At 37.5% G+C, this 14,349-nt stretch overlaps 1 protein-coding gene across 2 annotated transcripts in view; it reads left to right on the top strand.

Annotated features, from left to right (window-relative positions):
- The first annotated feature begins 98 nt into the window (after positions 1-98).
- The window catches only part of ADK (adenosine kinase), a 534,854-nt gene continuing 520,603 nt past the window's right edge, over positions 99-14,349 (top strand). Inside the window, exon 1 of one of the 2 annotated variants that reach the window (XM_047701923.1) lies at positions 99-244. In XM_047701923.1, the coding sequence (XP_047557879.1) occupies positions 180-244 (65 nt within the window). In that variant the 5' untranslated portion in view covers positions 99-179. The remainder of the gene's footprint in view (positions 245-14,349) is intronic. The other variant, XM_047701925.1, reaches the window with a different exon arrangement.

The following is a 14,349-nucleotide window of genomic DNA, read 5'->3' on the forward strand; positions in this document are numbered from 1 at the left end:
GGTGGGCGGGGCCAGAAAGGGGCTGGGCCAATGGCTGTGGAAGGGAGAGACTCCGAGTGGAAAGAGTCAAGAGAGGCGGGGTTCGGGGAGAAGGAGGCGGTGATAAGGAGAAGAGATGGGGTCAAAGAGCAGAAGGGGTGGGGCGCACGCCGAAGCCTAAGTGGGGTGGGAACACGAAGATGGCTGCGGCCGAGGAGGAGCCGAAGCCCAAAAAGCTGAAGGTGGAGGCGCCCCGAGCGCTGAGGTGAGCGCTACTCGACGTAGGGTGGAGGGTGACGGCGCCCGTAGCTAACCAGGGCCCACGTGGGGGTTGCGCGGGTCTGCCAGCGAATGGTGTTCTCGCTGCCGGCGTGGGGCCAACGCGCAAGGACCGGCTGCTCGGGGAGCTGTCCGCAAGGCTGTGACCTTTCGCCCGGCGCCAGCCCAGTTTGGTCGAATAGCTGCCTGCTCCGGAGCGGTTCCGGCTGCTCTTGGCCAATCAGAACGCCGGCTTGGGGAGAACCTATCCGGCCTATGGGCAGGCTCGGGGCGCCAACGTGGGAGCTTTCTCCTGGCTGCGCTGGTGTGACCCTGGAGGACCAGACTCGACCAGAGCAGAGTCCACTGCTGCCACCTTCTATTCCCTGGGGCGGGGGGCGGGGGGTGGAGGGTGGGGGGCGGTTAAGGAGCAGGAGGCCCTGCGACTGCTCTATCTTGGGGCGAAGACAAAATTCTTGGGGATTTTCGTAAAGGGCACCTTGACCTTCCTTTTGTACATATTCTGAAAGTTGACACCTTTGAAGACCCTCTTCAGGGACCCGGATACCCCGCCTCCGAGGTTTTGGGGGCGGAATTTGGCTGAACAGATAGGAAATGTTGATTTTTCTTTTGTTCTTTGCACTTTTTGGCAACAGTTGAAACAGTTCTGCCCCAAACACCGACTTGCCTCACGTATGATGCTGCAACTTACAAAAATTGTTTGTTCCAAGTATTCTCTCCTAATAAGTGTAATGTACCGCATGCACAGTCCTGGATGATTTTGAAATGTTTGTTGGAAGACATGGATTTTTCTATCTAAGAATAGACATAAATCGATTTAAAAGTATTGGTATGTTTCTTGATGATCCAAGTTTCATTTTTTCCAACATCATCCGTCTTCACCCCCGGAAAGAATGAAGCTTTCATAAATGAAAAGGTCAGTTAGGGCTCTGGTCGTGTTTTCGTGCTCTTTTGAATGGATGGTGATCAAATCCCTGCCAGTGCCTTTAATGTATTCCTACTACCCTTAATTAGTATGCTTACCTTATAAAAAAAATAAACTTTTTTTTCTTATGACAACTCAGGATGTTTTATTTTTACTTTAAGGTTTCAAACCATAGAGTAAATAAAGCAAAGCCTTTTTGAATCAGACCTACCTGGATTCAAGGCATGTGCTTTCCCTCTTTGTACATTATTAGACTTATTTCTTTAAAATTACATCCTTCACAAAGTTTCCTCTACCAATTTGGAAGACAGATGTAACTTTTCCCCACTATCCCACTAAACATATGGCCCTTAGATTTTCCCTTATGCTAATTCATTTTCAGAGCACTTTCCTATTTTACAAATGAGGAAATTGAAGCCTAAATGAAATAGTTAAGGAAACATGAATCCAGAGTGTCTGGGTGAAAGTCCATTCTTTGACTACTGTTTCTACTTTTATATAGCCACCCAAGAAACACTTCTCTCTGCTTATGTATCCTTAAAAACAATGATAATAATGTTTAATACTTACATATGTATCAGGCACTGTTTCATCAGTTTACCTATTTTAACTCATTCAATCCCACAACAACCTTAGAAGGCAGGTACCATAATTATCTTCATTTAACCAAGGAGGAAACACCGATAGAGATGTTGATGAAGCGTCACCCGTCTAGTAAGTGATGGTGTTGGGATTTTGATCCAGGTAATCTGATTCCAGGTCTATGCTCTTAATTACCATGCTGTACGTAACTAACCTCAAACAGTTATCCAAAAACTCTTGTGAACTGTTAAGTCAATTTTTGTTTCTCTACTTTTGCTTTTTTTTTTTTGTTAATGTACATAACTTTTTCTGTTGTTGCAACATATAGGCATATCATATTTAATCTTAAATATACAGAATGCATCATATGTGTCATTAGTGTTTACTTAAAACTTACGAAAGTTCTGAGGTGCCTGGCTGGCTCAGTCATTAGATCAAGTGACTCTTGACCTAAGGGTCATGAGTGCAAACTCCATGTTGGGCAAAGAGCTTACTTTAAAACAAAGACTTGGAAACTCTTTATATAAAACTCATTTTATATCATATCTACTTAGGGCCACTTGTAACATGAAGTTAAAATATTAGACGCTTGAGTACTTGAACAAATCTCTTAATTTTGTGTGAAGACCTTTTGGGATTAGCTATTCCTACTTTTATTATATTTGGCTTTGAGGGTTGCAGTGTGATAATGCCCTCAGTGGTTGGACTGCATGCATTATCTATGATGACTGGCTTGACAGTTAAAGGGCTAGCTACCAGTTTTGGTTGATTTTTAAGGGGAATGGCTTATAAAGCCTAAACAAAATTTAATGTGTAGAATCAACCAGTGGGGAAAAAAATAAATGTATGAGACATGTTTGTAGATGTCAGGTAAAAGACTTAGGACTTTGAGAATTTCAGTTAGCTCTAGGGTAGTAGTTTTCAACCAGGTGAAATTTTGCTTCCCAGGAGACTTTTAGCAACATCTGGAGACATTTTGGTAGGGTGTGCTACTGGCACCTAGTAAGCAGAGTTGGAAGGATGCTGCTTAACTTTCTACAGTGTACAGGAATCTCCCTAGAACAATAAAGAATTATCTAGCCAAAATTAACAATAGTGTTGAGATAGGACAAAACTGCTCTAAGGGAGAGCATCTGACAAGTCTAGCCTCCCTTTTTCAAATATCCATTATTTTTCTCTATCAGATTGCTTTTCACGTTGTAATAGTTACTAAAGTTGCAAAGAAACAAGCAGGCTCTAACATATTTTCAGGTTGGGATGGGGAACAGAAGGGAACATTAATTGAGTGCCAGACATTTTTATACTAGGTGTCTTATATATGCTATCTCCTTTAATCTCACCAGCCACCTGTGAGGTAGGTAACAATTGTGTTACAGATGAAGTATTTGGGGCTGAGAGAAGTTGAGAAGCATTTTCAGGAACTGACTCCTAAATGAATATGTTCCATGACAAATACCTGTATTTAGGACCACTTCTTTTCTTTTCTTTCCTTCGGAAATCTCATCCTAGTTCATTTCTTCAGCGGTCACCTCTAAGAGGATCCTCTTCCTTTGAAAGCTTATTGAACACACGCCAAGCCTTTTTTTCAGTCTGTCTTTAAATGGCTGCTATTTTAGGCATGTTGCTAAAAATTAGGTGCTAAAACATAGAGAGGTAAGATGTAGGTACCGTCCTCCTGGTGGGAAATGAGTAAGGTTTGGGAAAATGATACCTGAGCATTCTGAAAGATGACAAAGAATTAACCAGGTATGAAGTAGGGTATCTGGCTCTGTAGGGAAGTTTGGAGGTAGAGATGGGAGAAAACTGTCTCTGTAGGGGAACTACAGATGGTTTGATCTGACTGGAGGAGAAAGTAGAGGGCATCCAGGCTTTGTACAGTGGACATGTACTGGATCATATGTGTGATCTATTGATAGATCCTTACTTCTGCAAAACCTAATTTTAACTGTCTGCTCACTGTCTCCTTCTGAGTGTTTTGCTGACCCTTCAAAGTCATATATATCAAACTAAATCCATCTGTTGTCCTAAAGCTGCACCTTCTTCCATGGCTCACTAAATTCTCTTTCTCCAAAGATTGGAACCTAGGTGTTTGCTTCATTTTCCATCCACATATAGTTATCAAAGTTGGTCTTGTCTTCTTCGGTAATGTTTCATAAAACCTTTCCTTTTCCATTCCTGCTGCCACAACCCAAGCATAGATTTTATTTTGCTTAGACTTTTTTGGCTTCCCAACTAATCTCTCTACCTCCAATGTCAAGTTCTTCCTAATCTTCTTCAGGCATAGCTCTACTTGTTCATTATAACAAATACTTGTAAGCTCTGAAGTTGATGTTAGGAAGGGTTGAATCCTAAGAGCCTAGTTCATAACTCTCTGACATTAGCAATTAAAGATTGTTCCAGGTCATGACTTTAGTGATATTAAAAAGAAAACAAACTGCAATTTTCCAATCTGCAAATATTGAGCTTTTCTCAAATTATTGCTTCCTAACAATTTCACTTCCCTAGATTCCTTTTATTCTTTCCATGTGTGTTCTACCTCACTATGGACCCTGTGTTTTAAAATTGCGTAGTAAATATAGGCAGAAAAGTCTGTATCTTAGGTGACCAAGTACAGTTTTAGTACCCCTTTCTTCTAAAACACATTTTTTTCTCTCTTTCAGAAAATTCTCTGGAAGATGATTTTTACACACTGAGCACACTGTTCCAGGAGTGGTCTGTTGTGAGGATTAAATGAGAATATATGCAGACTGGAAAGGAAAAAGGATGATCATGTGTCCCTAGTGTATTGCACAGTGCTCAGTCCTTAGGAGCTGTTCACTTAACGTTTGTTGAATGAATTATTAGTACAGCATAGAGTGGGACTGAAAACCTTCACTTTTTTAGACCTTGTATTTTTATTTTTTTTTTTTAAAGATTTTATTTATTTGACAGAGAGAGATCACAAGTAGGCAGAGAGGCAGGCAGAGAGAGAGAGGGGAGGAAGCAGGCTCCCTGCGGAGCAGAGAGCCCGATGCGGAGCTCGATCCCAGGACCCTGGGATCATGACCTGAACCGAAAGCAGAGGCTTTAACCCACTGAGCCACCCAAGTGCCCCTAGACTTTGTATTTTTAATAACGCAGCCTAAAATTGAAGTTGGAGGCTCTTTTTGGGGTGATACTACATGCTGTTCCTTATATTCACAAATGTAATCCTTTAAGATTAAGGCTTTGGACTATCAAGGAAAGTGGAAAACAAGGTCTCCTGAGGTACTTTTCATGGATGTCAAAATAAGTTGCTTTCCTGGGCATTATATACTAGGACAGAGTGAGGGAGGTGGAGAGAGAGCCATGGGAAAGCCTGTATGGATGGTCCTGGGTGACTAGGGGTAAGTGTGAAATTCTTAGAGCTCAGGGAAAGTGTAAAGGGCTCTAGGAAAAAATATAAGCATTGAAAACTGTTTCTCATTTTAGGTATAGGTCTAGACTGGCCAACACTAAATAAAACATGAGGCTGATATGCTACTTTTACCTGGAATATGGCTCCACTTCCCTTCCATCAGTGAAAATCCTGCCTGTGTGCAAAATGTTCACAGTTAAGTGAATAAGAGAGAGAGAACCAGAATTATACAGAGCATTTTAATCAGGATGGAAATCAGTAGAGCGGTGATTAAGAGCATGGTCTCCGGAATCCGACATCTTGTTTGACTCTTGGTCCTTCCTAGCTGGTGATCTTGGAACAGTTCCTTACTGGCCTCTGCCTCGGTTTTCTCATCCATGAAATGAGTATATTAATAGTAGCTACTTCAAAACATTGTTGATTTCATGAGAAAATAAATATAAAATTGGTGGCTCATAAGTCTTCAATAAATGTTAGCTGTTATTACTATGGTACTGTTTATTCTACTGTCCACCCCCCTACTCTGCTCCAATTAAAAATTAAAATTACAAATTAAAAAATTAATTAAATTTAATTTAAAATTAAAAATTTAATTAAAAATTAAAAATTAAAAAATTAATTAGAAAAGAAAGCAAAGATACAGGTATATTGGAGAGCAAGATAAACATGTCCAGGGACTAACACAGAAATGAAACATGCAATTAGACTCTGGGTTCAGGAGCTGGTGGAAATAACTGTGTAAGGGAACTGGAGTCATACAATGGATGAAACTAGGGGCTTGGAGGGGCTAGATGAAAAGAAGGCTGAGCACTCTGCTCCTGGATATTGCTCTAAGAAGCTGTGGACCTGACGAGGTGGCACAGAAATGGCTGAGCTGCCAGATGGCTCAGAGTTGGGAACTGTAATTTCCACACTATCATGTGCTTCAAGAGCACCAAGCTTGGAGGTCATGTGATCTGGAAGAAGGGTGACCTATCTCAAACCACCAGAAAAAAAGAAGGGAAAGTTAGAGCCTGCAAACATAATAAGGGAAAGAACATTATTTAGAAAATAAGCACAACAATCAGGAGGTAAATTCACTCAAAATCTAATGGAATTACTCAACAATTTCATAGATCCTTAAAAAGGTAAAGTAGTAGCTATTAAAAAACTTGCTCTGAACAAAAAGTAAATGTGAAATAAATAGCTATGTAAAAGAGTAAATGGAGTTATTGAAATTAAAACAAAAAACTAGGTTGATCAAACTTATTTTAAGGGAAAATTAGTGAGTTGGAAGATAGTACTGAATAATTCACCCAGATGTAGCAAAGAGAAAGAGGAATAAAGAGATATGAATATAAATTGATAGGCAACAACTTAACATCTAACTGGGTATCCCAAAAAGAGAAACAAGTGTAAATGGTAAAGAGGATATATTTGAAGAGATGATGGCTGAGAATTTTTCCAGACTTTTAAGATCAGTATTCTCAGGTTGAAAGGGTATTCCATATACACAGTAAGATAAAAACAAAAATCCATACTAAAATTATAGAGATTTTGATCCTAATTATTAATGTGGATAGAAAGAATCTGAGTATTTAGACAACACCAAACATTTAATAGTAGTTATCTCTACGTGGAAGGATTGTGATTATTTTTGTTTTATTTTTATTTTTTTGGTATTTTCCAACTTTCCTATACTGCATGTGTGTGCATATTGGTACTCAGGATTTTAAGCTGGAGAAATGATGTGCATTAAATCTTGGGTGAAAAACTATATGCACTAAATAGGTATCTTGGGTGAATGATATTACCATTACAGAATGCAACTCTGGGATACTAGTAGATCTGGAACTTTATAAAATAAGTAGTAGTATGATTTTATTATAGATTATACTCTTCATCTATATATCTGAAATTCCAAAAGCTCTGAAAACTGGAAGTTTTAAAAAAAGTTTGAGATGAATTAATTTGTCAGCAAAACTTGATATGAGGCTCTTTGTAGTGTTTATCTGTCTTACACAAATGTGTATGTTTTGTTGTAGAAATGTTAATCTGTTTGTTAATGGCATGCTGCATGAAGCTCTGGGTGGTTTACAAAACAGTATTATCTTCTTAAAAGCTGTAAAACTTGGAGTCTCATAAAATTCTGGCCCTAAAATATATCTTGCCCAAATAAGTCAGCAAAAAGGATTGGGGAACCTTTATTAAAATTTTTAATTGCTTTTAAAAGTTTGGTATTGTTCAGAAACATTAAGTTCTCATCAGTCAGTTACTGTATTTTTTCTGAGGTTCCCATTCTACACATTTATGATTTTAAATAGATGTTTATTTCAAAGATCTCTTTTATAATACCAAAATAATATATAAGATATATTATATATAATATATAATAATATAGTCTTTCATAATACTGGTGCTGATTATGTCATTGACTTATTAGGCTTTTTTTCTCTAATACTGACTGATGAAAGATTTTTCTTCAACTTCTGGACCTCAAGATTTGAAACGCTTATTTCACTGAAGTAGCCTCACAGACTGAAGTTTCACATACTGCTTGAAAAAGATACTTTTTGAATATTTTCCAAAACTGATTTAAAGTTGTTGCTCTTACGTGTTTTATTTCTGATGTTTTTGCTTGTACTTGTTTGTACTTGTGGCCTTGGATGATTTGTGTTCATCTAGAGAGTAGTGTTAATTAGCTTTCAGCATAAGAACATTGGACAGGGGCACGTAGGTGGCTGAGTCAGTTAAGTTTGCCTTCAGCTCAGTTCATGATCCCAGGAACCAAGTTCTGCATCAGGGCTCCGTGCTCAGTGCGGAGTCTGCTACTTCCTCGCCCACCACTCCTCTTCTCTGCTCATGCGTGCTCTCCTTCTCTCTCTCTCAAAATAAACAAAATCTAAAAAAAAAAAAAGAACATCTGAACATGCGAATTTCCATTTGCATTTTGGCTTTCATTGCATGCATGCTGATTTCAGTATCTTTTCTGGAATAGAGTAAGAAAATCTGTACAGCAATTTTTGTGTAAGAAATTCTTACCTTCTCAAGGCACATCAGTTTGGTTGATTGTAACAATGGGCTCTGGCTGTTTAGCCACATTTAATTACTAGTAAATCCTGCTATTTTGCTGTTACCTGCAAATGCAGGATTATAGATATCTATATCTATAGATATGATCATTGATCACTCACAAAATTAGGAATGATTAGAAATGATATCAGAGTGATTACTTGGCTATTTGTCTTCTAGAGGCCGAGGTTGGACTTTATCAGTGCAACCCTAGTAGAACAATTTCTAGGTCTTTAAGAGACTCAGTTAATGTAACTGGAAACTCCAGCCAAATAGAACTCATTCTAGGAATGCATCTCTTGCCTCCATTGTCCTAGGGTATATTGGATTTCTCACATAAGCCATCTTAATGTAACAAGAAAGATGGCATTTCTCAGCCCCAAGCCAAAATCTCCTGAGCCCAGTGGAAGGGATTTTCCACATCCATGTATCAGTTTTGAAAATACTTTGATTGGAACTGTCTAGGTTACATACCCACTATTGAGCCAGTTACTTTATCAAGGGTGGAGATTTTGGCCAGCCTTGGATATATTCTTCCTCCTCATCCTGTGTGTCACGTGTGCCTGTGTGGATGTGGGTGTGTGTGTGAGCCTGTGGTGTTTGTATGTATGGGGTAGTAGATGGAGTTCAGGGAGACATTCTAATCAATAACTCCACCAGTGCTGACATTCCTTCAGCATGAGAAAAATCCATAGCATAGAAAAACCCATTCCTATAGCACGTATAGAAAATATCTGTGAAAACAAAGGAATCACCCACCTATTGATAATCTCATTCCTCAGCGTCTAGCCAAAGTTTGTGTCTTCTTTTTAAAACTCCGAATCATCCAGCTTGGAAACGCCTCCTCTGGCTGTTTGTAGTTTATACTTTGCATTATTGCTGTGCATAATGTACATGTTTTATCTCGCTTACTGCTGCTTGAAGTCAGGAAGCTAGTTGAGTAACTCTTAGTGCCTCATAATTAATTACTTAATTGCAATATAACAGGCTCTAAACTTTTGATGAATAAATGAATTCTTAAGTAACTCTTTAAAGATATTTTATGATTATGTTTGTAGTACTCACTATTGCAAAATGGATTCATGTATTAGTGGTAAATTCTTACCTATTTCTAAGAGTTGATAGAATCCTTACTGAGAACACTTGATGGTTTTTGGACCTTTTATTTTTCTTGTTATATGTAGTGAGCTTTGTTCAAAAGAAATCCTATAGTGCAGGACAGTAGAGGCCAGAGGTGCACTCTTAGACTGCATTTCTATTCTTTCTGGTGACTGTAGTGAACTTTGACTGCAATAATAATTTCTTGCATTTGTTCATGGGGAAAATTCCTTCAAAAGTAAAAAATATATATATACTTCTGCATAAACCGTAACATTTTATTAAGGCCCTGTAGTCAGTGTTTTCTTTCTTTTTTAAATACAGAATTGCTTATTTGGCGGAGGAATACTCTTTTCTGAAGAGTAAATTTACAAAGATATCAGTCGCCTATCAGAATGATTAATCTTTTTCCTTTGGGTTAACAAGTCCTTAATTAGTGATACTATTTGCAGTGTAATCAGAACTCTAACTCTATTGTTAGGAATACTGTTCTTAATTTTGTAGCATACCGTGTAACATAATGTACTGTGTAACAATGGATAATACCACAAAATTGGTCTTTTAAAAAGATCTGTCTCTGTTGACTCATCTAGGCGGGGTCATTTAAAAACAAAATATAGCAAAAGAATGAAATTCAGACATCTTAGGTTTTCTCAAATTCCATTAAGCTTGATATAGCAATATAAACTGTTTTACTCCCTGAGCCCTAGAGCTGAAGTCTGAAAAACCATGTAAGTGTTTGAGTAAGCAAGTTGAAATACAGGAAAATTATTTCCTTCAAAAATAAACAGTTAAAATATGTTGTCTTTGAAGTTAACCACATTAGAGATTTGAACATTTTTTTGTTTTATAGGCATGACTGAGAGAAGTCTTGGGTTCCTCCTAAAATAGAGTTTTTCAGAAGTTGTTTTTCCTAAAGAGAGATGAGACCATAGTTATCATTTTTAGTTTTTAACTTTGTTGAAGATTAAATCTGTTAAGCTGTAGAAGTGTTAAGGCTTACACCCTCAATTCTGTCTCTGTTCTCACACACTCAGGATGAACTGACTATATTCCATTTTAGCATGGGATGGCATGTTAACACACATGAAAGTATACTGACAATTCTACTTTGTCTTGTGTATTTTACTTAGCACTTTCTTATCCAAATGTATAAAACTGGGTAGTTATAATTGAATTCAGTAAGTAGTACTCAATGTTTAGTATTGAAATAATATTTTAGTAAAAAAGAAAGGAAAAGATTTGTCTTTCTGGGGGTGGAGGTGGGTGTGTGGGGAGTATAGGTTCTTCTCTCCATGGTAGGTTTGACTTCCTTGGGTCTTTCCCTATGTATGAATATTGTAGGGATGCTCTGTAGAAAAATACATAAACTTCTAGATATACACTCACTGATCCTTAGAATTGGGAGAGATACTAACTTTTCTTGGCCCAGACTACTACATGAGGCAGGAATCCCTTCTTTAGCACTCCTCTTCCTCTACTTGCATACCATTCCTCCCCTCGATTCAGCACAAATAAGGGAAGAGGAGTACATTTTCCACTAATAGAAACACATAGACACCAGAGATCTTTGACTTATTAAAGCTTGAGTAAACTACATTCCTGAGAAGATTTGCTAATACCCTGTAGATACCGAGTCCAATTCAGAGCTCTTTAAATGATCTGTTGACCAAGATGTTGCATCTTTACACTCTTAGAACAGGTCTATACTCATTAGCAGGCTCTCTAGCCTTTCCCTTTGAGAAGCTCTTCCTTTTTAAAAGTGTTTCCAGAGACTGATGGAAAATGCTGATGGGAGTCGGGGTAGGAACAGGGGTGGGAGGTGATGACTGAGTCCAAATTCCCTGGTAGTGTGGTAACTCCCAGAAGTACCTGGGGTTTCCTGCAAATTATGGAGTTGGGACGTGAAAACAATAACATATCTCAGCCAAGATGTGCCTCTGAAATTTTAATTTACAATTTCATGTGATTTTTAGAAACTCTTTGAACATGTTTTAGAATCTTTAGATTGTTTGTGCCTGATGAGGTACTTAAAATCAGTCTAATATTTACATTGTACAGTTGAGAGAATTGAAGCCCAGAGAGGTTAACTGATACCAGTAAGGTAACACAGCTAGTTACTTAAAGGTATGAAGTATTTGAGTTGAGATTTGATCTCAAGTGATAGAACTTCCCATTGTATTTATCATCTGGAACAAGAAATGAAGTATCTGTTTTCTTTGAAGTTTTTTGTTTGTTTTGAGATAAGAATAACATATTTAAAGATTTTATCAGATGCTTTCCCTTACCTTTTCTTACTGATCCTCACATGAAGGTAACCTCTTTACTGAGGAAATTGACACAGAGAAGTTAAGATTTCCTAAGTAGTGAGCTCTCAATTCATACTCAGGACCTAGGACTCACATTTCTTGCTGTTTACATTACACTTACAAAGCTGTAGATTGAGAACTTGTTAAAGTGAATTCTGTGTGTGCTATATAAGCACACTATTTATTTATTTATTTTTTAAATCTTTTTTTTTTTTAAGATTTTATTTATTTATTTGACAGACAGAGATCACAAGTAGACAGAGAGGCAGGCAGAGAGAGAGAGGGAAGCAGGTTCCCTGCTGAGCAGAGAGCCCGATGTGGGACTCGATCCTGGGACCCTGAGATCATGACCTGAGCCGGAGGCAGCGGCTTAAGCCACTGAGCCACCCAGGCGCCCATAAGCACACTATTTAAATAAATTCTGTGGCACTGTGTTTAGTAACCTTGTTTAGATTTTAGTCTTTCAATTTCTCTTATTGACACATATGTAGCCCTTTCCCCCCTCTCCTCCAAGAATAAATACTGTATTCTCTTGTGGGATATACTTAATGGTATGCTTTGCAAATGGATTAACTTCTTGAACTTGAATTTTGAGCAGATTTCTAATTAAAAAGCCTTGAGCAAACCAATTTTGCTTATGTCTAAGAGTTAAAATGTTCAGTTAAGAGAACAATTTCTAATAAGTTTTAATATACTTTGGAGATTTTGTACTTTCCCCTGTTATTAATAATTTCAATCTTATCTTTAGCATTATCAATTACTATAATATGAGATAACTATTATTGGCTAGAAAGTTTAATATGCCCAAGACTATACAGTTAGTGAGTGGCAGAGGTAGGATTCAAACCTGAATCTGTCTTATTAAAGATTTTTCATAATTAGCTATAATATTCAGATATTGTATAACCAACAGCAACAGAAATCATTGGTGATTTGTATGATTAAAAAAATTAAGCACACCCTTTGCTTCAAAAAGTAGTCCTACATTATACATGAAAAAAAGTACTAGCAATCCTCTAAAAAGCTGTTAATCTTTTAATACTATTAGTAATTTGAAATCCTATGAAAATGTTCTACCACATCTGAGATGATAGTAATGAGACCACCTTTTCATTAAAAATGAATTGCAGTCATGATTAGCCTTGGACCTATATAAATAATAATAAAGGCAACCTTTTAAAAGAAATGAAATGTTCTGTTAGTCTACTTTTAAGAATAGGACCACAACATTTCATTAAATTCAAATGATATTTAAAACCCTCAATTTCATAATGCTTGATAATCATAGGAAAAAGGAAGTGGGGGGAGGGTAATAGAGATCTGTGAACAAGAAGGGGAGGATAAAAGGAGGTGATAAAAAAGGCCCAATTCCGTTTAGCTATTTCTGATTTCTGTATAACTTCTAACCTCAGATACCTCATCTTTTCAGCTTTTCACTCCTTTCTGAGCTGTGAATGAGAGTTTGTGAGAAACTTCTTGTTATGAACTGGGTGCTATTAAGGTTTTTGTCCATCTTTGTGTATGCACCTGTGAAGTGAGTAGTATAGGTTAAAATGCTTTTCAAACTACATCATGTGTCAGTTTGGTTGTAGCACAATTGGTACTTTATAAAAGGAAAATAGAATAGAAAATATCAGTGCATTGAATATGGAAGCATTAGTATTGCTTTGTGAAACATTCTTCAGTTAGGTATAAGTATAGCATACTAGGTTGCAATACAAAATATGTTTTTCACAGTGAGTTTGGTTTTCTATCCCAAAATTTAGTGGCTTAAAATAACAATCATTTTATTAGAGTTCATGGGTCAGGAATTCAGACATGGTTTGGCTGATTGAGTCTTCTGATGTGTGTGGTATTGACTAGGATCTCTTGGAGGTATTTAGCTGACAACAGGTCTGGTCTGGAGTGTTTGGATTGTCCTTACTTGTCTGATGCTTTGTTGAGGATGGCTGGAAAGCTTGGCTCAACCCTGCTTCTCTTCCTCTCCATGTAGTTTGTGAACCTCTGCGTGTGGTTTCTTCAGCCTCTTAGTTGGGCTTCTTACCTGGCAGTTCAGGGGTCCAAAAGACCAAGACAGAAGCTGGCAATCCTCTTAAGGATAGCCTGAAATCTGTTACAGCATCACTTCTATACCTGTTGGTCAGAGGAGTCATAGGCTAGCCCAAATTCAAGGGGAGGGGACATAAACTCTTGTCTCCAGGAAACTGAGGCCTTCTTAATCGGCTACAATTATGGTAAAATAATTTTGGAAAACATGACTGAATTATATTTCCAAGCTTTTAATTCTGTTATTGCCCCTTGAGAGGTGATTACTTTTTATAGTCCCCCCCCCTTCCCCATTGGAAAATATGTCTAGTTTTGGTTTCAAAGTTCAGAATTTAATTTAAATGTATATATTATTTTTCCATGAAATACTGAGTGTTTTTGGTTTTTGAAGAAATGATTTAAGATTCAGAAATTTCTGTGAAGTCTTAAGTTTGCTATCTGACACTGCTGAAAAAGTCTATTTGGTATGCAAAAGGAGCTGCCTTCTTACAATGTCTAAAGATTACATTTGGGTTTAATAACTCCTTTCACATACAGGCTGTCTGAGGCTGTTCTGTTTTTGTTGAAAACAGAAAGAGTGAGAAATCTGCTTCTGTTCCCCACACACATTCCATACTTTTCAGTAAAGAAAACAAAAACGTTGAATAAAAGAAAATGTTAGAAAACCGTTCAATATTTATAAAACAACCAAGTAGAAATGATTA

The sequence above is a fragment of the Lutra lutra genome, chromosome 14, assembly GCF_902655055.1.
Source record: "Lutra lutra chromosome 14, mLutLut1.2, whole genome shotgun sequence".
Classification (NCBI taxonomy): Eukaryota; Metazoa; Chordata; class Mammalia; order Carnivora; family Mustelidae; genus Lutra; species Lutra lutra.